This window comes from Glycine max, chromosome 17 (genome assembly GCF_000004515.6).
Source record: "Glycine max cultivar Williams 82 chromosome 17, Glycine_max_v4.0, whole genome shotgun sequence".
Taxonomy (NCBI): Eukaryota; Viridiplantae; Streptophyta; class Magnoliopsida; order Fabales; family Fabaceae; genus Glycine; species Glycine max.
Genome location: NC_038253.2, coordinates 5,212,684 through 5,237,526, shown reverse-complemented (window position 1 = coordinate 5,237,526; position 24,843 = coordinate 5,212,684). Strand labels below are relative to the sequence as shown.

Below are 24,843 nucleotides of genomic sequence, written 5' to 3'. Positions count from 1 at the left end.
TAATTGTTTATCTATAATTTTGCTGTGTTCTATAGATGTCTAAACCACCTAAAATGTATTCAATATTTTAATGTTTAAGAAATAAATAAACTATTTATTTAAGACTTCTGTCGATGCAAAACCGACAGGATTTCAATGTTTTTTTATCGAAATAATTTCGAGTTTTTTTCCGTAATTGTTTAATGATGCTACTGTTGTTGAGAAATATCCAAGTATTATTTATTGGAGTGCAGCTTATATATCTCTGTTTGGACCTCGTCTTCGCTGCGACCATCCAAGTGGCACCCACCTCGAAGTCCAGTTTACAGGAATCCACATTAGAATAAGTTGAAACATACAAACTTGAACCGGACTAGGATTGGTTTTGGGGGTTAACTTTAATGCATAAGCTCGAACGAACACAGATGAGGAGTAATTCTTCAAATATATAACTTGATTTTGATATAGTCCTTCTGAAAGCATGAGAATGTCTGAATGTTCCAATTCCAATCACTTGTGAAAGTTTTGAACCTGGTGAAAGTTTTTCCAGCAGGTTTTTTTTTTTTTTTGCGATTATTTGTGGAAAAAAATATTTTAATAATCATAAAAGTTTACTATTTACTCAACATATGTGCGCATGTGATCTGTGCATAAATAGACTTGACTCCAGCATGTGCCCCTCCTGCTGTGATTGGAAATTATATCACGTAACGTCTCTCACTATTTTTGTAGTTTCATTTGTTTTTTCTTCTTGCCAATGCATATTTTTATTTAGCAGTTGCATAAACATAAATTATTCACAACAAACAAAAGGAGCATTTGCACAAATTAACTCTTAATATCCTTTACAAATTAGGTTAAAATAATATATTTTAAATGTAAAAAAATACATTAAATTATATTGATTAAACTTTTTGTTTATAAATACTATATATATGCTAAGCTCAGTTAATCAATGTAATTAGCAAGACCCAAAGAATATATATATATATATATATATATTTTAAGCTTTTACTCTGTTTTCAAAAGTTTGCTTTATTTACTCCCATAATTTTTATTAGTCATTTATTTATATAACACATAAATTAAGAAAAATGATTAATCTTCTCTATATTAATAAATTATTTATATTTTCCTAATATGTCAATTATCTCTCGCATTTACTACTTAGAAATTTTATACGCTATTATTTTTTCTCTTTTCTTGATAAGAGTATAATTGATAACTCTATAAAAAAAATATAATTGATAACAAGCAAACTTTAAGTTATCTTTTTATTGATGGAAGGATAGTACATATGATAATGTAAATGAATTCAAAAAAATTATATAAAAAAAACTTATCCTATATCATAAAAATATCTTTAAAAAATTAAGAAATATCTAACTGTACCCCAAATATAAAAATTGGAAATAAGAAGTTTGTAATTAACCAAGAATACTCATGCTTTTAGTCCTTGCTCATGTGCTTACAGGTTACAACTACTGATAATAGAAAAGGCCAAATATGATCTCAGCCGTACAAGATTGGTTGCTTCTGCTTTTTCTCAATTGAAACAGTTTACTCCACATCAACTTGGCCGAAGAACGACACGCTTCCAAAAAAAGCCAGAAGAAGATAGGGGGTTAATATTATCAGGAAATGCATGAAACCAATTGCAGATTAATTAACAAAAAGAAACTCAACCATTTCTGTCAAAAAAAAAAAAAAGAGGAAATTCAACCATCCTCAAATATTATTTTGAACAAAAAGTGCTTATTTCATTTCATTCAGAAGAAGATAATAAATATAATTTAGTATACGATCTGGACGCTCTTGCCAAATAATGAGTTTGGAATATAGCTGAGATACAATCTACATCTAGACATAATAAGCTGGAAATCAGAATAAGCAGTGTTGCAATGAAGAGACTGTCAACCATCCTCAAATTATAACAACTGAAACCTACAATACAAAATCAACTACCACATAAAAATTTAAGTTGGTACCTTAATTTGTGTCCTATTATATGTATAGGTGATATGTATTCGCCCATCACTATCCTGGATTACAGCAGGATATGAGAATTCCATTCCCGATGTATCCTCTAATGTGAGAACCTCACACCAGGAATCACCATCATCCTTAGAGAGTGCCACTTTAAGCACACTCCTTGATACAGTATTATAAGCAAGCAATAACCGGCCATCTCTAAGCTTAACCCCATCAATACCTAGTAAACGATGTTAGACAGATGTGCCATTAATGCACAAAATAGATAAGTACAAAAGAATGAAAAGGGATACTCAGGGTGCAGTAAAAAACTTCAAAATTGAAGTAATCCATGGTCAACTTAGTTCTTACTGTTCAGTTAAAAAATGTCATAATTATTTAGCAAAAATTTGCAAGCAATAATATGTTTGCAAAATTGACCTGAATTTGGGTTAGGGAGCTGAGTAGGTTTTGCATATCCCCAGGTCTTGCCACCATCAGATGATTCTGACATACATACTCTACCAATGCCATCAAAGGATCGTAGCAAAACACGTAGTTTCCCATCTGCAGTCTGATAAGGTACTGGTTGAATCACACTCAGAGGTTTATTTTCAATGTAAATTGGGCCATACTTGCTCCATGACCTACCAAAATCTGTTGTTACCTATTGCACGCAAGAAGAAATAAACGTCAGCAAGTGAACATTTCTAAGCATCACTTAAACAAACAAGCCAACTAGGACGAGTTCAGTTAAAACCTCCACCCAGGCACCCCAAGAGTTCCAGCTTTCAACGGATGATCCACATAGTAAATTACCATTTTCTAGCAAAATGGGCTGAGAAATAGTAAGAAAATTCAGTAGTGAAGAATAAATCTAATATAGCTATAAAAATCCAAACCTCTTGCCATTGATAAAATACAGTGAAATAGATTCTGTTGTACCTTATTCTTTATAGGTCCTAATATACCAGGAGGAAGCTGTTCTCTTCCTGTCCAAGTTTTGCCTTTATCATATGAGCGTTTCATGAATCCACTCCACCTGAAATAAATAGACCCATTCTGCTCATGTAAAGACAAATAATAAACTTAAAATAACCTAAAGTCCTATATGGTTAGAAGGGTGATGATGACTTGTTGAGATAAACAACTTCATTCTAGTCTCTAGACAAGGCCCTCAATCAAATATTTTAATCCAATGGCAGCACTGCAACTTTTTTTTTTTTTGGGAAAAATGTAAATTATATTAAATCCAAAATGATACGATAATAAACGGGGCATACCCCGCAGTTAAAGAAAATCAAAAGCCTCCCTAATACAAGAAGACCTATATCAAGATGCTAAAACAAATGCAACTTACTAAGGGGTTTTCAATGAATTATGAGTACATCTTTCCAATATATTATTTGTCATAGTAATATTTCCATATTTCCATATTTTTTTTTTCTTTATCAGTTAGAAATGATTTTATCCATAATTATGAACTTTCGTGCAGTGTTTCTAGTATTCTATGAATATACTTTATAGGAACTGAATTTACTGTGGATTAATAGAGAACAGTGCTTTGGTTACAAAGCTAATATAGCATCTGACAATGAAAGCAAACAAATCAAGAGATTGAAAAATTCTCCGCCCTGCAGCGACAGACACCCAAAACTACCCAAAAGTGATTCTCTCCTCTCTTATTTCCCCTTTCTTCCCTTATATCCTACAGCCACTAACTTAGCACCATGCTTCCCACATCTATTGCTATAGCCTAAGTAAATCCCATTCTTGCCCTTACCCATATGGGGTCCCTAACAATATCAATCTAACTACCCAGTTACCAGGATTTTACTAAGGAGAAGCAGTAATGCATATAAAAATGCCTATGATGTTCTATACAGCATAGTTTTATTTGGACCAAAAGCCTAAACCATCCATGAATTTTACATAGGGTGATCCAATGCTCGTCATATCATAAGACTAACTAAACTGATTAATAATTTAGACATGCATATGTTTTTATGAAATCTCCAATAAAGACATTATAGTTGGAAGAAATAAGACCAAGGAAAAAGTTGTAACAGAAAATCCCAAATAATCATTTAGTTTTATTTGGACCAAAAGACTAAACCATCCATGAATTTCACATAGGGTGATTCAATGCTCATCATATCATACGACTTACTAAACTGATTAACAATTTAGACATGCATATGTTTTTATGAAATCTCCAATAAGGACATTATAGTTGGAAGAAAAAGGACCGAGGAAAAAGTTATAACAGAAAATCCCAAATAATCATATAGGTCTATAATGTCATGCAGGATAGTGAAATTGGACAGAAAAAATTCATAGTTGCATGCCAAAGAGGACAGGATAAACCAAGTTGTCTTAACAACTACCATATATGAAAGCATTGCGGCAATGAATGTCTGTACTATCCCAAAATAGATGTAAGAGGACAGAGGACAAAAAGTTATAAACTTTACTTTTGAACTTCTTGGCCTATTTTATAGAACAGAAGTAGCTCATCTGATGGAAGTTTGAACAGTGCAGGGTTCCACATAGGAACATTTGGTTCTTCATCAGCAATTACAGGTGCTTGCCATCTTCCATTCTATCCACCAAAATTGTGTTCAGAAAGTTAGTGCAGCATTCAAAATTTTAGAGCTCAGTACACTCCTCCTACAGATATGGAACTATAAAGACAGTTATGACAAACAGATTAGAAATCAAAATCTGTTGCCACTTTCTTGAGACACATTTGTAAAACTACTTGATAGGAATCCTACATTGCCACATACACTTGTACGAATTGATTTCAGCTGCACAGTGCAGTAAAATAATCTCAATAGTTAACCAGCCAGATAAAACTTAAAAACTCCCCATGTCATGCTGAATTTCCCAGGCAAAGCAAACAGCTAGTAAGCAAAATGTAAAATATAGAAAGGGAGAAAGAAAAGAAACCCAGGAAGTAGAATATACTAAAGCCCAGTTTCTTAAATCAGACACCAAAATTAGTATAACTGTGTGAGAATGTCCAGTATCCTATGAATTGAAAGACTTGGGGGGTACAGCATGTACATTTACCTTGTAAGTCTGCACCCATATTTTCACATCAGGTGCCCCCTCGAATGTACCCCCAAAATAGGCAACCAAAAAATGATCCTTATCAACCTACAAAAACCAAACAACAGTATTGAGTTCATTTGACAAAAATTGCAAAAAATAAAATCCATAATGTCTTTTTTATGGGCAAAGGTTTTTTGTACTCCATGACCTCAACAATGGTAGAAGCATGACAACTCTTGAAGGGAGCTGATCCTGCTTGGTAAGTGAACTCCTCCACTAGTGGTCCTTCTATTGAACAATTGCTAGCCATGGCTAAAGGTTGAACTCGCGAGATTGCTGTGTTTTTCTTTTTCTCTTTTACACTGCTCGAAACAATCATCTGCAAAATTTATCTTCAAGTTTCAGTTCATGCTTGTTTTAGTAGTGGAAAAATCAAATTGTGAAAAATGGCATAGGAAGTAAAAACAGGATGGTATAGAAATTAGTTGATCTGCACTCGTTGTTGCTTAACAAGTGTCCAAAATCACTTTCAACTTACTTTCCTACTAATCAAAATTGTGAAGTTGCATGGAAAAGATAAGGAAGGAATGCAGTGGGAAAATAATGGAGACGAAAGCAAAAAGAGTGTGAATTGAATGTATCTTACACGGTGAATTCGCGACAGCGCTTGCCCCATTCAGATAGATCCGAGCTCACAAACATTCAAGTTGACCACCCAAACTACTGTTTATTTACTCCGGTGCGATGTGGATGATATAATAAATAAATATTTTTAAGAGGGTCTTAAAACATTGGTTAAGTTAATAAACTAAAAAAAATATTTATTATAAAAATCATAAAAGTTTACTGATCAGTGTTGTTAACTAATGCCTTAATTAAAGATATTTTTAAAACAATAAATACTTACTTGTATTCTTAAGAAACTAAAAAAATGATACACATAACATTCCAATAAAAAAAATAAAAATTAACCTTTGGTTCCCAGAGAAATATTCTAAAGCACTCAAAATCTAAAAAAAAAAATACCTTTTTTAGAGTTTGAGGAGAGTCAACAAAGACAAACAAAAGCAAAGAGAAAGGAGAGAGTATAGTATGAGAAGAAGTGGGTCATCGGAACTGAAGTGAAGTGATGCGCGGCAACATTTGGGAAACAAAATGGTTGACAGTGAGCATAACCCTAACACTCACCGCCGTTTCCATCTCTGGTAGGTATTCATTCATATATGCTATTTCAATTCCTATTCCTATTCACTCACCATGCTCATCTCTCTCTCTCGCTGAAATTAATTTTGCAGCGTACGTATTAAAGAGAAAATGGAATCATCTGAACTCCAAAATTGAGGAGCTTGAGGCATCTCTCAAGTCTTTCTCAGACAATTGCGCCTCCGAAAGACAAGGCCGAATTAGAGCTCAACAGGCCTTGAGAAAAGAAGTAACACAGTCGCAACCTAATTCTCAAAAGCTTAACCTCACTTCTTATCCCATGATGCCAATTGGTGTCGTCCACTCGTGCTTCTCCACCAGGAACGGGACGCCGAGGCAACCGTTACTCGTCCCACTTGCTAGGGCGTGTTTGGTTTTCAACACAACTCGCGTTCCACCGGCGTCTCTGGAGGGTTTGGAGGAATATTCTCATTGCTGGATTCTCTATGTGTTTCATTTAAATACGGATCTCGATAAGCTCTGGAAGCACCCGTCTAAATCAGGGTTCAAGGCCAAGGTGCGTGCCTCTGGTTTCAATTGATAAGTTAGGCCATGCGTACAATGTACTTATAGGAGAAGAAAATAAGAAGATAAAATTATTTGAGTTTTTCATATAAGCTAAATTCACTTTATATACTTTAGCTTTTGGAGAAGTTAGATGCATTAAGTTGACATTAGCTTATATGAGAAGATCAATTCATTTTATCTTTTTTTTCTTCTTTTCTTTTCTTATAAGTACTTGTGAAGATTGTCATAGCTATGTGGCGTTAGTTTTTATTTTATGCAAGTCTTTTCATATGGATCAGTGGATGAATAGGTGAGGGTTCCAAGACTGAAGGGTGGAAGAAAGGGAGTGTTTGCCACACGATCCCCACATCGTCCATGCCCCATTGGCCTCACAGTTGCAAAGGTAATGACACATATTGTCACTATGGTGTGTGATGATACTTCTCACAAATGACATTTCTCTTTTTTGTTACTATCACTCTGATTTAATGCATATTGTTGAATTTTGGAGCAAACGAGAGTGTCTCAGAAAATAGCACTGTGTCCTTTATCAATTATTATACATTACTAAACTGTTGTAAGCCTATGACAAATTTATTCCTAAGACAGTTTGGGATTTCAGACCCTTGTTGGTAAGATAGATTGCATTTGTGTCATGAAAGAAGTGATTCGGTGTTTTTGAATTAATAATGTCAGTTTTAACATTTATATGGTTATTGCATTAGTTCAACTCAACCCCTCCCCCCAAGTATGGATTCATTTTGGTGTGTTGTCAAGAAACTATTTTTTGAAAGTGCACGTGATAAAGTATATCCAATAGAAAATTATTATGTTTTGAGGCAATTCGATGCCTAACAAGTAACAACAATGATTTGTGTAAACAAGGGTCTCTCACATGTCATTTTGCGTAAGAGTGGATGATAAAAAGTATGAATCAGTTACAGAAAAAAAGAAGAGCAGATCATGGATAGGTAGAGTGGCAACTTACAAAATTCAAACCTACAGGGTGGCACATTGAAATTGGGCCACACTGCTGGTAGGAAATTGATTTAACCCTTGTTATTATGAGATTATGAAAATATTAGGGTTTTTTTTAGCAGTTACTTGTGTTGCACCCAATGTAAAAGGTATAAATATGTTTTTGTGGTAATACTTTAAAAGAAACAGTATTTTGTACCACAGTCCACAGCTATGCAAAGTCTCTTTTTTTTGTGTGTGTGGGTGGGTGTGTTGTCTCTGTTTCCTTTTCCATCCAATCCCTAGAATTTCATCCTTTTGTCTTCAAATAAACAAAAACAAAATGATGGACCTAGTTTTGTAGCTTTCATTTGATCTAACTGTGTACTGTAGGTAGAGGCTGTACAGGGAAATATGATTTTGCTCTCTGGTGTGGATCTGGTTGATGGAACTGTAAGCCTCCATTGTCAATCCCTACTTTTTATACTAACCCTCCTGGGATTATGTGCCACTTGTGTTATTGGTTTAACTATGAATTTTATGCTTTTCTGTGAATGCATAATCATGTTGCTTTTGAATCTCATCAACAGCCTGTGCTCGATATCAAGCCTTACCTACCATATTGTGACAACATCCAAGAAGCTACAGTACCAAATTGGTTGATGGTAATGCTCCCTTGTCCTTTAGCTATATCCTTTGCTGCTTATATTGGTTTAGTTTTTTTAATTAATCTTTAACAGATTCTATCAATTTGATTCTTCAATGACTATAAGTAAACTTCAAGCAATTGTTAGCTGGATGTCAAATTTATCTTCCCATATGGGAAAAATAATATGTAATCAATGATCATTATTACCTTTTACTAGTCACCGAAACTCTTGTACTCTTGTATTCTAATTCTTTGAAAGCTTTATATTATGGGCCACATTTAGAGTCAGCAATGAAATTGAAATGTATTTTTAGTAATACTGTACTTTCTTGCATCCCTTTGTAGAAGTTTAATAAATTATTATCTCATTGTAAGAAAAAAAAATGTATTTTTCAGGAGGATAACTTGCTTTCTGTAGCTTCTGTTAGCTTTTCGGAGCACTTCACTTCAGCACTCAAAAATATCTGGATAATGGTGGTGAGTTAAGTACTTATTGTATCATGTCCACCCTTCCCCCAACCCAATGAAACACAACCTTAACTGCTTTATTTGGATAACTCTGTTAATGGTAAGGATTACATTGAAATGAAATGGTAAACCTAATTAAGCCTTGATTAATTACTTGTTTGAAATTATTGTTGTTAAACAGAATGGATGCACCCCATCAGTCCTCACTGTATAATTTAACCTTTCTTCCAGGGTATACATATCTTAAATTAAAGGGGTATGACTCTGGTCGTCATGCTTCTCTTATGTCTTGCCTTTTGATTATTCTCACTTTTTTTAAACCTTAAACTTAGGTATTCAGTGCTGGTTTTAGTTGCTTATATTTCAGTTTTATAAAGAAAATATTGTTTTAGCTTCTTAACTAGTCTTATAAGTTTTTTTTTTAATCCTTAAAAGTACCATGTCAATGTGACAACATTTTATTTTTTTTACTTGTATTGCAAAATGAGGGAGAGCCACGATGCAACAGTAAGGTTGCTAACTTGTGACCTAGAACTCATGGGTTCAAATCCTAGAAAGCTCTCCGCTTGCATCCTCCCCAAACCCCGCTTGGTGGAACTTGGGAGCCTTGTGCATTACGGACTTGTAAGTCCCTGGACCCTAGTTACTAGTTAGAATAGTTGGTCGAACAGAGGAAGCCCCCTTAATTAAACGGAGAGGAAGACCAAAACATCTCAGAGGTGAAATTGTTAGAAATGATTCAGATCTATTTGGCCTCTAGGAAAATTTGTTTCTTAACAGAACACAATGATGCGATTTGATCTATGTAGTTGGAAACCACCCAGTGGGAAAAGGCATTGATTATTGTTTTGTATTGCTATTGCATAATGCGTATGTTATTGATCACGTGATTTTTTTTCTTTACTCGCAATTTTCAATCTTCCTGTTTTTGCTCTAATATGAGTGATGAATCTCCCTTACTGCTTCAGGAAAAGAAGTCACTTTATGCATCACCAGGCGAGCTCCAAAGCTTGATAAAGCAGGTTCTTTCATGGGATATTCGGTCATTGAGCCAGCGAAATCGGCCACATGATACTCTACTTAAGAAAGAAAACGATGAACTATTAGGTAATACTGCCGATGTAGATGAGCACCAAGATGAAACAACTTTAGCCCATGAAAGAGAGCAGAATGCTTTAAATTCCAATGAAATAATTTATCACCTGATTTTGGAGGGACTTGATGTCTCTTACAGAATTGATCATGATGGTTATGTTATTGTAGAAAAGATATCAACTTCTGATGTCCAGGACAATAAGCCTAATTTCTGTAATTACTTGACATGGAAAGACAAGCTGCAGTGATTTCTATTATTGTACCCAATTTGCTTTTTAAGCCATACTAATTTAAATTTCTTGTTTTAAAAAATTGGTTTTGCTCTTTTATAACTAATTCTATCGAAGAAGAAATGTAAGCTTTGGAGGTGTTTCATTTCTTTTATGTTTTCATTTTTAATTCATGTTTTCTTTGTTTATTTTCAAAATTTTGTGAAGAAATTCGCAATATCCCTTGCTACTTAATAGTTTGGGCTCTGACAGTGTGCTGTTTTTGTTTTTGTTTTTTTTTTTTGAGATAGACAGTGTGCTGTTATTAGTTGTTCATTGGTATTTGAATTCAAATATTTAGAATAAGCGAATATGGGATGCTGATTTAGGTGTTATTTTCAAATTAAAATTTTATTTCGATAATTTATACAATGAATGTCGGCCTTTAATATTGGATTTTAAGATAAAACTTTAATTTTGAAGAACACAAATATCTAAAAAGAAATGCATATAAATTTTACACATCACCAAAAGCAAGCTAGAAAATGCAAAAGGATTGCACAACTCGTTATTACTTTTTAGCAAGCGTGGGATCTACATAAAATAAGAGCATCAGGTGCTTACTTGAGCAATTAATTCTATTCCATGACAAATGCTCTTATGAGTTGCTTTTGTAAAAATAGCTAGCTTTGGAGCTATCTTAAGCTATTTGAATTGATGGGACTACGATCAAGAATCTTGTAAAGTGTATTTGATGCATATTAAAGATATTGTTTTATTTCATTTTTAGACAAAAAAAAAATCATTTTAATCCTATTTTTTCAATGGAAATTTTGAAAACATTACGACGAAATATTGAAATATAATGGAAAAAAACACATTTATTAGGAGAATAACAAAAGGACAATTGTTATTTCTACCTCCCTGATATACTTGTATACCTCCCTTTTTTTCTTTTTAAAAAACAAATCCTACTTGTCTTCTCTACCTGTTCTACCTAAAAAACATACCCCTTCTCTACACCTGGTTAGTGGTTAAATATTTTTAGGTTTTCGGTTTTCCACTGATAGGAATGTGTGTGAAAAAAAAAAAAAAACTAAAATCGACGTTAGAAAACTGAATATGCCACATTGCAGAGCCTCTTATGGCAATTCGACACACATCATTCTCACATTGGAGGACACACCTAGACACCTAGTCAAATAGTAAATAATTTTTCAAGTAAAATTATTTTAGGTGAAATCCACGTTGCGAGGAACCTTTTTACAACAATACAGGAACCTTTTTTCCTTAACCAACCTTTTTGTGGGAGGAAGATGAAGAAAAATAGAATCAAGCCCAATGAATACAAGATTAACTGTCCTTTTTTTTTTTTGGTAAAGGTCAATCAACCATTTGTTCTAGAAGCTAGACCCTTTGATTTGCATAACCTTCACGTTTCATTGCTGTTGTACTCCACCATCACTCATGTTATTATAGTTTACTGCATTTGGCTGTCTAAGTATAGACAAGTGTACCTGTTGTATTTGTTTTATCATCTTGATATAGGTCTTTCTTGTATTAGGGAGACTTTTAATTTTCTTTAACTACAGATATGTCCCGTTTATTATTGTATCATTGGTTTAATATAATTTACATTTTCTCCCAAATTTATATTAACTCAATGACCACCACTTTGTGTTGCCAAGGAATCCCCACAGGCCACAACCAAACGACCTCGCATCTGTAACCAACTTACTGGACAAGCTTTTCGTTCCATGTGGTAGCTGTTGGTTTTATCCTAGTTATTGTTTGTAACTTTGGTACCCACATATATATTGAAATAAAAATAAAAATAAAACAAAAAATTTTACAAAAATATTGAGCGTAACAATTCAATTTGCTAGTCATTACTACAATTACTCGCTGCCGCCAATAGCCAGCCAGCAGCCAATCTGGCATTCAGAATTTGTTTTGTTATTCCGTAATCGCCCTTCCGTTTTCCAACCAAACTACCAGAAACCATTTTTTAATTGCCAATTTCTTGGATTCTCCGAGTCATGATTATCACTATTGTCCATGCCCATGCATTGATTTTGCTCAATCTATGCGAATTAATTAATGAATTTCATTTGTTTAAATTCAAAATTTCAGTCCCTTTTAAAGTTTTAACCTCCAACTATTCAATCTCATCTTAATTCTTATCTCCCCATGCTCTTTCACTGATTAAGATAAGTAAATGACTTATTTGTTTTATTTTTCAATTTTTATTTTTTTATTTTTTTAAAAATTAAGTTTGGTTATTTATTTTATTTTTTTAGTTCAGTTTATTTTTTTATCCTTTTAAAAATTTTATTGGGTCTTTTATTTTATTTTTGTTCAGTTTCATCATTTACTCTGTTTAAGATTAAGTAGTTGATTATTCAAAAATAATTTTTTTTAATTTAATTTTCGGTCATTTTCCTCTATTTTATTTTTAACAAAAAAATTTCATTATAAAATAATTAACGACATCAAACTATAAAATGTTAAATTAAACAAAAAATTAAATGAATAATTAAAATAAAATTTTTAAAATATAAAAGATAAAACTGAAGAAAAAAATAAAAAAAAAATATTGGAAGCGTTTGTTTCTAGTATAAGATAAAGTACTAAATAAGTTATTTCAGTCTTATATAATAATATGTTTTTTTTATGGAGTACTACACTGCTATCCTAAGTCCATCCTATTAACCTACCAACAAAATTGGGAGTGTTTGTTTCTAGTATAATTTTGCATCTTCAGAAATCATATCTCCAAAAATTTTATGCCTACAAATGTTATCCCCATATAAATATTTGGTTGATATTTACTAATTGTAGAAAATTTTAAATTTTATTTAAATAAACACAAAAGCTTTGAGCCTTGAGTCCAATAATTCCTCGATGATTTCTTATTTAAGCATGTCATGCATCGACATCTTATCGTAATATGGCAAATGACAAGGCAGTGCCACATGCACCTATTTATGATGTTGGGCACTAATCTTATATGCATATAAACATTTGCCCGTGAGAAAATCAATGCACACTACCAATCTACCATATATGATGTGGTTATCACTATGCATGCCATTATGCCAATATTGGTGGTCCTACAATGCAATAATTTTCTTTTATCTTTATTGATAGTCGGTTTCCTGCTAAAAAGTAAGTCTTCAAAGGGATTTTTTTTTTTTATTTTACTGAATTCAAAAGGATTAGTTTTTTCACCATAAAATGAGGACACTAGAACAGTTTCTTCAAAACCTTATTTTTATTTGATACTTTGTTTCTAGTTACTAAATGTTTAAAGGGCAATTTAATTATAAGGATGTAACATTGCTATTGATAAAGCAAAGTTCAATTCAGGATTAAAATGGGGAGCTTAATTAATCTTAATTACTAAAGGCACGTGAAAGGAATTAAGAAAATAAAGTAGTATTTGACTCTTTTTAAAAAACTTAAATACAGAGTATCTTCTATTTTTTTTTCTTTATATGGAAGCTTGAAGTTTTAAAATTTTTTAATCAAAAATACTTTTATTTTAGAGATTTTTCTTAATCTGTACGGTATTTGATTTAATTTTTCCTTTTAATAAGAAATAAAAGTATAAAAAATGGATCATCAATTGCAGCTGCAACTTCCCTTTTAAGAGCAAGTTGTTGGTTTGGAACATGAAATACAATAATGGAGTTACAATGAGCAAACCATTAGACCAGGCTGTAAACAGCCACCAGCTGCAACTTTCCTATTGTACTCGATAACATTGACTCCATTATTCTGATTTAGAAATAGCATTTGGTGGGTGTTTTGAAAATTGGATTTAACGTTATAGTAATGTACCCGATTTTATTTCCACTCCTTCAATGCGTTTTCTTTTGGTTTTCAGTTATTAGTTGCATTAGTTAGTTTGTCAGATTGGTAGATTAATTAGCTACTGCTATGGTTGAGAAGTTTCTTTAATATAAACAAATAAGAGAATATATCATATATTATATAGTATAATCAACTTACATTTAATTTAAGTAATTTTTTTGGAGAATAGAATAGTGGGACTTTTATTTTGGTCATTCTCTTGACTAACTTCATATTTTACTTATATAGTTAATTTACATATAACTTATAGAGAAATATTATCTCCTGTATTTTTTTTATAATAAATAAATAATAATATTTTTAACACTACCATTTATTTCTTATAAAAAAATTAAAAGGGAATATTTTTTAAAAATATGATCCTGTTTGATTTTTGGCATTGTAAAATTTTTAAATTCTGACATTTTCTCAATGATCATTTTTAGTTCTTACATATTAATTTTAGTTAGCTTAGCGTTGACATGGTTAAAAAAATGAAGCAGATTAGTTAAGGTAGTGCAAAATATTTAAAATTAAGATAATTCAATTATTTTTAAGTGAAAAATCCAATTAAGTGATGCATTTATTATTTTACAAAAATAAAGTAATTATACGTATGTATGTATATATATTTGTTTATTATGAACAGTGATTTTTTTAAAAAAATTAATATCGTTTTTACATGTCAATTCTCTATTTTACTCTTAAGAAAAATAATAATTTACTTTTAATTAAATACTTTTGATTTTATATTTGCATTTCTATTCATTAATTTTGAACGTTTGTAATATAGTTTATGTTTTTAATATATCAAAACTAGTGATTTGATCTTTAAAAGACAAATATTGTACGCTTTTTAATATATAATAATGATAATGACGATAAATCCTTTTTCTGAAGACTATTACATACAGTACTAACACTTTTTTATTTATAAATACTAAAAAAAAGTAATAATTTTATTATACACAGAAATTCATGATTAAATAATAATGTAATTTTATAAAAAAAATGTTTCTTATAGGCATTTTTCTTTTTGAGATATTTCTATTTGAGGTGAGACAATAAATATAAAAATCTTTTTTGTTAGTAAAATATTTGTTATTGACTAATGAGCACATGTATCAATTGATGTAAAAATGTTTTAGCTTAGTTAAAAGTTTTAAGGTTAAAATTTTGAGTAGATAGATGTGTTAAATTTTTGAGAATTTTTTTTTCATCCATAATAATATTATTTTACTCAAACAATAAGATTACTTTCAGTAAAAAAAAAAATATATGATCTATAAAAAATGTCATTTATTTCGTTACATTCACCTAATTATAAAGTTAAAAAATATCAACTTAATACATCTAAAATATCTTGAATTAATTATGTTAACCATCATGATCGTTATTAATATCTTAAGGGTAATAATTAGAAGATTATTTTTTAAAATAAAATATGCAATATTTAATATTATAAATATACCTTTATTACGATTTTTAATATCTAAATAAATAGTAGTCTAATGTTAGACTTAATATTTATTATATTATTGCCAAAACTTATATTAACATTTAAATTTTACAAAATTAACTTGAACATCAAGAGTCAAGACCATCTCCAACCGTGTGCTTGTCCTATTTTATTAAATTGAACATGGAACGATGCTTAAATTAGTTTTGGGCATGGAGATAGTTGAGTTGGCAGCCACCTCTAAGCAACAACTCATCAAAATTACAGTATTTAACTAAAATAAGTCTCAACAGTCAACATGTACAGATTTGAGAGTTGTGAACTATCTTATTTAACAAATTTGATTCGTTAATCCTTATATTGTCATATCTTTAGTGTTGTTTTTGTTTATTTTAGACGACTTTTTTCTATTAATTTTCTTGTACGTGTTTTCTTTGTTCCACGAGAGTCTGTACGTTTAATGTTATTGTATTGGTCGAATCCTCTCGTGTCACGGTGTGTTTGTTAACACATTTAGTGATTCATGAGATTAGAGAAAATGAAAGATTTTATTCAGATCTGGATATCCCTTACGAAGGAATGGAACCGGTACGTGTATTGCTATTATTCATTGAACAAGTTATTACACCATTAACGTAAATAAGTGCTTAAATTCCATAGAATGAAAAATTATTTTGTCACGTAGAAAGTATTAGAAAAAAAATTATACAACCCAACCAACCGGTAACATGAGAGGGGATTTTGTGATTTTGGAAACCCCACCCACAACACAAGAAAAAGCATTTCCACGAAGGCATTGGCAAACATTAAAAGGTAAAGTAAAATTGGCCTTCCAACTCAATTTCCTCATTGGACTACTTCGTCTTTGCCTGCGCACTGCCAAAATACCACAGTCAGAGTCAGAGACTCCTCACGCATACACATTTTTACAATATTCTTATTTATTTATTATTATTATAATAAAAACAAAATAAAAAAAGAAGCAGATTCCTCGTTCCTCTTTCCGATTTTACATTTCTTGCAGAGGCCAACCGGGGGGTTTGTCTCAGAGAAGAAAAGAATCTCGTCGTCGGAAAGAAGAGAGACCGAGAGCGAAGATGGCTTCGCCGTCGACCACGGGTGACACGAACAAGATTGCGGTTCGGTCGTCGCTCGTGGAATCGTTTCGCGGCTGCGGTATTTCCGGGATCCGAATTGACAAGGAGGAGTTGAAGAAGCAGCTGACAATGCCGCAGTACCTGCGCTATGCAATGCGTGATTCCATTCGGCTTCAGGACCCCGTCGCCGGCGAGTCCCGCTACATCAACCGTGCCGAGGGCGAGGACGCCGCCGCTCCGCTCTGCCCCATGGTCGTCTTCATCAACCCCCGCAGCGGCGGCCGCCACGGCCCCGCCCTCAAGGAGAGACTCCAGCAACTCATGAGTGAAGAGCAGGTACTCGTACTATTACCACTCCTTTTCAAATTGCTTTCGCGTGTTTTAATTTAAATTTCTCTGTTGCTCTACTCCTATAGTATGCATAATTGTCGCTGAACAGAGGAAATCGTGAAATTCGTCTGATCTGGTTAGAGAGTGTGAAACTACTGAACATGAGAGAGGAAGTATCGTTTTGAAGGATTCTACTAGTTGTATAGACACTGCTATTGCTTTCAGAATCACCATGTCCTATTACATGTTTTTTTTTTTTTTTTTTTTTGTAGTTCACTTGTATGTGAAATTTAAGTTACTTTCGTGGATTGCTGGTAGATGTGGTTTCGTTGTTTGAATTTTTACTTCTATTATTTTCTGTAAAACTTTGCTCGTCTTTCCGTGTTTTGATGGTTGTTTGGTTGTACGGCTGCAGGTTTTTGATCTGTCGGATGTGAAGCCTCATGAATTTGTACGGTATGGATTGAGTTGCCTGGAGATGTTGGCTGGTCTTGGTGACTCTTGTGCCAAAGAAACTCGTGAAAGAATCAGGGTTATGGTATGTTCATAAAAGAACTGGAATATACATTTCAATACACATTTGTGTAATTGCATAAGTTGTTGTGATTTGTAGTTTCTTACACCACATGTTATCTATATATTATGTGCCAAACTTGGCTTCCGTGTTTGGTTTCTTCCTGTTGTGCATAAAAACTTCGTACCCCATTGCCCAGAGGCTCTTCGCTATGCGAAGGTATGGGGGAGGGATGTTGTACGCAGCCTTACCCTTGCATATGCAAAGAGGCTGTTTCCGGATTCGAACCCATGACCAACAAGTCACCAAGGCACAACTTTACCGCTGCACCAGGGCTTCCGTGTTTGGTTTCTTCCTGTTGTGCATACTTAATTTAAAAAATTGGGGAAAGTTATTATGATCAGAAGAGGAGTAGTTATTTTATTCTATTTCCCCTTCTGAATAAAACTGAAATAGATGAAGTATGATGATTGACAAGTGAATGGTTATGTAGTTATTTCTTTATTTTTTAAATGAAAAATGTTATTTTGTGTCAAGATGCATGTCAGACATGATGGAGATAATAATAGTATGTACAGGATTAAAAAATTAGATATTATATTACTATATTTGACAATCACGTTGGATGAATGAAGCTGGTCGATTGAACAGGTTGCTGGAGGTGATGGTACAGTTGGTTGGGTATTAGGATGTCTAACAGAACTTCGCACACAGGGTCGGGAGCCAGTTCCCCCAGTGGGTATCATACCACTGGGGACAGGCAATGACCTGTCTAGGAGTTTTCATTGGGTAAGCCTCCATATGCTTGAAAATTATGGGTTAAATGAATGCTGGGTCTACTATGCTAATCCGTGTCTTTCTAATATTTATCAGGGTGGATCATTTCCGTTTGCATGGAGGTCTGCAATTAAGCGAACTCTTCAAAGGGCTAGTAACGGGACTGTTAACCGTTTGGATAGGTATTGTGTGCTTCCTTATTGTTTATATGTTTTTCCTTTAAAGAGTTAATTTTGATGGTGGATGTGAAGTTGCGCTGAACTAAATGAGTTTGGCTTTCAGCTTTTGCCATTATTAGTTTCACATATAGTATGAGGACCATAAAATGAAAATTTATTCTGCATCTTCTATGGATAGACTTCTAGAATTGTGAAATTTGGGTTTTATATAGAGATATACTTTTATTCAGTTCTTTTTGCTTTGTGGCTCATATATATAAAGTTGGTAAAATCTAGTTTTTCAATACAGTTGGCGAGTTTCACTTTCAATGCCAGAAGGTACACCTGTGGTCCTACCTCATTGTTTCAAGCATACAGAAGAGTTCTCTCTTGATCAGGTTGTGGGTCTGGTTTCTCATATCATTTAACTTGTTTTAGCACTGTATATGAATTGGTTAGGCTTGTTTGTATTGACAATGTTTTCTTGAGCATACATAGAGTATTTGGTTCCCAAATGCATGTCCTTCATATATAGGTAGCAAAGGATTAGGTTAGTAGTAATCTTTGACAATGTTTTCAAGTTTTCATGAAATCATAATTACTTACTAAAATAACGAATATCAAAAATAAATTTTTCAAGTGCATATGTTGACTCACTAGGGCATGAATTATTCTGTAAATTCTAATCATAATATTTATACTTTTATAAAGCATGTGCCCCATTATTTATTTATAATATTGTCCTTGTCAAGTCTTTCTATAGATTGCATTTCATTTTGTACATGAATGGTTGTTTCTAGTACACTCAACTTGCTATGAAGTGTTAAATTTGGAACAGGCTGCAAAGTATAATTTGAATCAGTATGCAAATTAATTTTTAATTTTTTTCTCAATTCTTGCTGTCCAATTTATTAGCATAATTTTTTTTATTATAATATACAAAGTTTCTCATGCCTGCTCTGTGCAGGGCTTTGAAATTGATGGAGAACTACCGGAGAAGGTTGCAAGTTATGAAGGCGTGTACTATAATTACTTCAGCATAGGTAGTTTGTTCTGTACATCAGTAGTGTCATTTTGTTCCTAAAATGAATATTTCTGGAGTTTGTATTATTTTATCTATTTTAGATTTTTAGTGCTTTAGATGGTGGCTGAGTTAATCATTGAGATACTATATGCCAGTTGTATGATACATTATTTTAAAGCCAAATTTCTTCCTGCATGGTATTGATGTATTCTAGAGAGACATGTCAAGAATGGAGTTGCTGACTTATCATGCATGTTGCTCATATTTTTAATGTCTGAAGTTTGGCTTTTGGGCCTGCAACTATTTTGTGCAACAATGGCTTCTAAAGCTTAAGCAAGATGTGACCATGCCTTTGGGATTGCCTCACTGAAGTGAATTGAGAATTCCTTTATACCTGAGATTTTTTTGTTTTGGTTTTCTTCATTTGTTTATGTGTCTATGTATAATATAGAAACTTTAAGATGATTCAAATTTCTTGGTTTAGGGTGATGGTAGGATGGAAATGTTTTCAGATAGCTCAATTGAATCTCTAATCTGTATATCTGAGCATTCATAGAATATCCTGTTACAGGAATGGATGCCCAAGTGGCTTATGGTTTCCATCATCTACGCAATGAAAAACCTTACCTTGCCAGTGGTCCAATTTCAAATAAGGTATCTATGGAGATGTGGAATGTGTTTTATAAATTACCTTCTTGCTTGCTTGCTTGCTTCACTTTACTTAATTTGATGTTACAGTTTTTTGAAGGTATTCTATTTTTTTTCTTTATGCAGTACTGTATTTGTCATTAACATTTTAGCATAGGTGTAGGTGTTAACAGTCTAATAGCTACCATATCTCTCCTAAAAATGATATGATAGATTTTAGTCAATAATGGACTGTGATCATTGATCAATCCATTTCTTTTTGGTTGCAGATTATATACTCGGGTTACAGTTGCACACAGGGCTGGTTTTTCACACCTTGCGTTAGTGATCCAGGTCTAAGGTATGATATGCCAGCTAAAGCAGTTTTATCCTTGTGATAAATCAGAAAAAGCAAAGTACTCCTGTGATAACTTTTGCTTCTTGCCATATGTGCAACAGATATTACTCTTCATTTGAAAAAGATTATTTTACTATTGCAAGAAGAATTGTTCTTTTCTTACTGTAAAAGAATTAGAAGTTCTACCCACCCTCCTGTCTTTGGAAAGGGATTTTTTTCCCGACACAGTGAGGAGTTTCAGATCACCTGTTTGCGGATGGATACTCACATGTATATGTTAGGTTAGGTCATATGCAAGTTGCGTCTATTTCTCTCTATTTTTTATGGGACCCCACTTATTCAATGACTATCAAGAGAGAGACACACACAAATGAGAGAATCCATATCCCATTTGTTTAATTTGATATGATTTCACCTTTTGAGTGCAAGTTGAATATAATATTTATGCTATTAAGCATGGAACAACAGTGATGTGATTGCTTGTGTTGTGATTCTTTTAAGTACTATCCAGACTTGCCAATAGCTTACTATAGCTGCATAGTAGTTTGTAACTTCCCCTGGCCGTTATATGCACTGCCATGGTGTTGCACTTCACTCTAGTGGCATTTTGCGGCACTATAGCATCACTATGCTGATGGTGTCCAAAATCCTGGGAACTACCTCCAATATTAACATTAGAGGGGCATTTGATGGAGGTAATTTTGGGATTTGGGTAAAAAGAATTTCAGCTTGTAGAATATTCCTAAATATTGGCTCTCCATATATGTTTCTGTTTGCACTACTTTTATGTGTATTTTTGCCTTAAGAAAAAAAAATTCTGTATGGATATGTTTTGTGTTTTCTATAATAAGGGAAGATGTCTGGCTTAATAGCTAATTAGAATATTCCTCCTTGCTATATTCTTAAAATCCTCTATGTCATTAGGGGACTTAAAAACATTTTGCGGATGCATATCAAAAGGGTCAATAGCTCAGAGTGGGAGCAGATTGCAATTCCTACAAGGTACATTTCTCATCCTACAGTACAGTTGCTGCTGGTGCCTATTATTAACTGGTAAACAAAAGACAGGCTGAAAGATACCCATTAGTGATCAGTTAGGTGTCTGTTAGTGAGGGAGTTAGTTTGGTTAGTTGGACAGGCCCAGACTCATTGTAGAAGAAAAAAACATTTTGCCTATAAATAAAGAGGGGGAGGTTGAGAGAGAAATCATATTGTCATTTGAGAAAGTATTAGACACTTAGAAAGTGGGGAGAGCTGTAGTGTCTCGCGAATATCCAGGGAAATCATTCATTTTTTATCTTTTAACCATAGCAGCCTTCTACCACATTGGCACAACAATTGGGATTTAGGTTCATCAATAAAAATTCATTATTTCCTTTAGATTCTGAACCAGTTCTATCACAGGAAGTTTCCTTTTACCATTTTTAGTTGCTGGCAAGTGTGCATATCTTCCTTGTTAATATTTGACTTCTTGTTGTAGTTCTTGGAAGTTCTAATTACTTGAAATTTACTGCCTAGTGAATGTAGTAAGAGTCACAACTCAGTCTCTTTCGTGAAGTTTTTGGTTTGGTCCATTTTGCATGATATGGTTATGTTATTTCCTTTCAGTGTAAGGGCAATAGTTGCTTTGAACCTTCATAGCTATGGAAGTGGAAGAAATCCATGGGGTAAACCAAAACCAGATTATTTGGAAAAGGTATGTTGCCTAACATAATAACTCATTGATGTGATGATATGAAAGCATTCAATCTCATGTTCCTTCTATTTTTTTAAAAAAATCTAGGGATACATATTGTGTATAGCTGAATATAAGCTAACTAACTTGATGAAACTGTTAGTGTTATTCAAATTTAATCATGATTGACTGAATGGACTTATTGGTGTACTTCCAGAGAGGCTTTGTTGAAGCTGATGTTGCCGATGGGCTCTTGGAAGTATTTGGTTTAAAACAAGGATGGCATGCATCATTTGTTATGGTTGAACTGATCTCTGCTAAGCACTTAGTTCAGGTACCACAGTTTATTGTTTATGTTCTTGAGTGAATTGCTTACTTTTCAAATTAAAAAATTTTGAACTTTAGATTCCCTGATTGCTTTTGCTGAGAGGTTGTCACATTCTAAATAATAACTGCTTGTGTTATTTTCTAGTTGCTTTGCCTTGTTGGATTTGAAGAGTCTCATACTATTTTGCATCTGTGTTGATCGTTTTCACTTAGTATAATCTTGTCATGACAAGATCTAGCAATAAACTCTGCCAAGAAACTTAGTATATCTTATCTTGACCCCCCTCCCCCAAGTGTCTTTCTGGGAAAAGGTGGTGTAAAGCCACTCACAAGGAAAAAAAAACTAGCCACTTTATTGGAAATTCATTAACTATATGTCAGTGAAACAAAATATATCGGCTGCAACTGACTAGTGAAGGATGACAGCCTTATTTGCAATACAGCTTGTATCTAGTGTTACCGGACTAACAATTTTAAACTTCATATTGAGTTCACTTCCAATTTGACGTGAAAACCTTTTTTTTGCCTGCCAATGTAGAGGGTTCATTCTCTTTTCTTTTGTATGGAATGTGTTGACAAATCTGATCATATCCCATCTCTCTGAAAGTGAATGGTCTTGGTCTCCATTGTTTCTTTATATTGCCATTATTTACATTGTGAAAATTTGTCTTTCTCAATGACCAGCCCCACTGGTTTCTATTTATATCTTTCAGGCATCAGCTATTCGATTGGAAGTCAGAGGTGGACAGTGGAAAAATGCATATATGCAAATGGATGGAGAACCTTGGAAACAACCATTGAGCAAGGACTTCTCCACATACGTGGAAATAAAGAGGGAGCCTTTCCAGTCACTTGTTATCAGTGGGAAGTAATTTATAGGTGGTTGGCTGTGTTCCATAGCTGGGATTCATGAAAGGCTTGTGTATTATATGTATTCTCTTAGGTATTGGCTCTCCATTACATGGAAAGTTTGATGTTGTAAAGAATTAATCTTCTTTTGTTTTATTGAGAAAATCTTGTTATGATTAGTGAGTGTAATTCTTTGATGGTTTCCATGCCTGGTGTTAGTCATGGAATGCATGTGTATTCTATGTAAACTTGGGCATTGAAGCTCCATTATATTTATATGGAAAAATTATGCAAAAAGTTCATTTTTTTTTTCTTCTTTGCTAGTAAAATCCAGTTTACATTATCTTTAGAGCGAGCAATATTACTAGCTATTGTGGAGTTATTGTTGTGGAAATAAAACTTTTTTCCCCTAATAAAACCCCTTTTACACTTTACATAATCTTTAGAGCGGGCAATGTTTTCACTCATTTTTCTTTCATGGGAGAAGCCTCGCAGTCCTAGAGAGGAAGGGGAGTTGTCAGATGGGAGCAATGGTGTGATCGAGAGAAATGAAAGAATATCACATTTTTTTACTAAACTATTAACTTGGTATTATTTATTTATTTAATTCAATTTGACACCTCTTCTTAATAAAAGATCTATTTTAGTCCTTTATTTTAAAAAAAAACTTCTGTGACTGTTCATCAATTGAGGCTGACACATTCAAGTATTTTTGAAAGAAAAAAAAAAGGGAATTAAATTGAGTGCAAAAAGGAAATCCTAGTTTAGGAAATTTTTATGTGGGCGGTGACGTTGATTCAAGAAGGTACATTGGTTGGATTGGAAGAAAACATTTTGTAGGGATTGCAAGTATGGTACGGACGGACCCAGAAGCTCTGACATGGTTTGGAGAACTGTCCCCCCGGAAGCTCTCTTCAGCTTTTGATCCAGTGCTCTCCGTCCTATAGCTAGTTTTTTTTTTTTTTTTCTTTTTGTATTTCCCCTTGTACCAAAAAAATCACAAAAAAAACAGCATATTTTTTATGCCACAATAATAATCAAATAATTACTGACAAATATTCAATAAAAAATCTATCTTTCATCTTATCACAAAGTAGTCTTGTTACTAAAATATTAAGTATACAAAATTAAAAATAATTTTCTTTTGTATGGTGTATTGTCTTTTAATCTTGATTAATTTTGTTAATGTTATTCGTGATTACAACAAATGTTATAATATGTTTTCGTATCTTGATAATTATAATATTTTTTAATCAATCTAATGATACCTGTTTGCATGAAATTTAAAAATAAGATCTTCAATTATATGAAAATAAAGTTTAACAATTAGATATTAAGAAAGTAAATAAAATTGATTATACAATAACTAAAATTTAATAAAATATTATATTTAGATAAAATTTCTAATAAAGATAAAATTACTACTAATTAAGCGAAAAATAAAATAAAGTGTTACATCTGTGTCCACTAAAAAATTACTCACTTGCCATTGAAATCTGACACCACAAATTTCTCATAACACAGCCACTAACAACTTTCGCACTGTAGCCTGTAGGCCCCATTAAAAATATTCAATATTTAATTAATAATATTCGGTGAATGAGCTTATTGGTGGTTGTATAAGTAATTTTAAGTACTGATAGATCATAGAAAGATTGCCACTTGAGTTTAGGCTCGTAACCGTTTTAACAAAACAAT

The 24,843-nt window shown here is 32.9% G+C and overlaps 3 protein-coding genes across 4 annotated transcripts; 2 read left to right on the top strand and 1 right to left on the bottom strand.

Moving 5' to 3' along the window:
• Positions 1–1,289: 1,289 nt before the first annotated feature.
• Positions 1,290–5,764, bottom strand: LOC100809430 (uncharacterized). 2 transcript variants are annotated; one of them, NM_001255814.2, is given in 9 exon segments: positions 1,290–1,573; positions 1,968–2,191; positions 2,392–2,617; positions 2,711–2,788; positions 2,896–2,992; positions 4,425–4,552; positions 5,026–5,112; positions 5,216–5,386; positions 5,654–5,764. In NM_001255814.2, coding segments are annotated over 9 exon segments (1,065 nt in total). In that variant the 5' UTR covers positions 5,684–5,764; the 3' UTR covers positions 1,290–1,549.
• Positions 5,765–6,077: 313 nt separating this feature from the next.
• LOC100808885 (tRNA (adenine(37)-N6)-methyltransferase) lies at positions 6,078–10,153 on the top strand. The gene is made up of 7 exons (XM_003549455.5): positions 6,078–6,212; positions 6,303–6,727; positions 7,028–7,120; positions 8,068–8,127; positions 8,265–8,339; positions 8,720–8,800; positions 9,760–10,153. The coding sequence occupies exons 1-7, from the start codon at positions 6,137–6,139 to the stop codon at positions 10,132–10,134; spliced, it is 1,185 nt and encodes a 394-aa protein (XP_003549503.1). The 5' UTR covers positions 6,078–6,136; the 3' UTR covers positions 10,135–10,153.
• A 6,063-nt stretch (positions 10,154–16,216) lies between these two features.
• Positions 16,217–23,435, top strand: DGK10 (diacylglycerol kinase 10). The gene is made up of 12 exons (XM_041011069.1): positions 16,217–16,842; positions 17,252–17,374; positions 18,002–18,139; positions 18,224–18,309; positions 18,596–18,683; positions 19,253–19,328; positions 19,881–19,963; positions 20,227–20,297; positions 21,219–21,296; positions 21,903–21,990; positions 22,187–22,303; positions 23,010–23,435. The coding sequence occupies exons 1-12, from the start codon at positions 16,507–16,509 to the stop codon at positions 23,166–23,168; spliced, it is 1,443 nt and encodes a 480-aa protein (XP_040867003.1). The 5' UTR covers positions 16,217–16,506; the 3' UTR covers positions 23,169–23,435.
• The last annotated feature ends 1,408 nt before the right edge of the window (positions 23,436–24,843 follow it).

What these genes read in the sequence shown, in the direction of transcription:
- LOC100809430 (XM_014769323.3), bottom strand. Translation starts at nt 5,386, where the DNA reads ATGATTGTTTCGAGCAGTGTAAAAGAGAAAAAGAAAAACACAGCAATC. An exon ending in ATGCTTCTACCATTGTTGAG is followed by an intron (nt 5,113 to 5,215) that starts GTCATGGAGTAC and finishes TGGTTTTTGTAG; the next exon opens with GTTGATAAGGATCATTTTTT. An exon ending in ATAATAGGACACAAATTAAG is followed by an intron (nt 1,574 to 1,967) that starts GTACCAACTTAA and finishes TTTTTTTGGAAG; the next exon opens with CGTGTCGTTCTTCGGCCAAG.
- LOC100808885 (XM_003549455.5), top strand. Translation starts at nt 6,137, where the DNA reads ATGCGCGGCAACATTTGGGAAACAAAATGGTTGACAGTGAGCATAACC. An exon ending in CACCGCCGTTTCCATCTCTG is followed by an intron (nt 6,213 to 6,302) that starts GTAGGTATTCAT and finishes TTAATTTTGCAG; the next exon opens with CGTACGTATTAAAGAGAAAA. An exon ending in TTGGCCTCACAGTTGCAAAG is followed by an intron (nt 7,121 to 8,067) that starts GTAATGACACAT and finishes TGTGTACTGTAG; the next exon opens with GTAGAGGCTGTACAGGGAAA.
- DGK10 (XM_041011069.1), top strand. Translation starts at nt 16,507, where the DNA reads ATGGCTTCGCCGTCGACCACGGGTGACACGAACAAGATTGCGGTTCGG. An exon ending in AAGAGTTCTCTCTTGATCAG is followed by an intron (nt 18,684 to 19,252) that starts GTTGTGGGTCTG and finishes TGCTCTGTGCAG; the next exon opens with GGCTTTGAAATTGATGGAGA. An exon ending in GTTAGTGATCCAGGTCTAAG is followed by an intron (nt 20,298 to 21,218) that starts GTATGATATGCC and finishes CTATGTCATTAG; the next exon opens with GGGACTTAAAAACATTTTGC.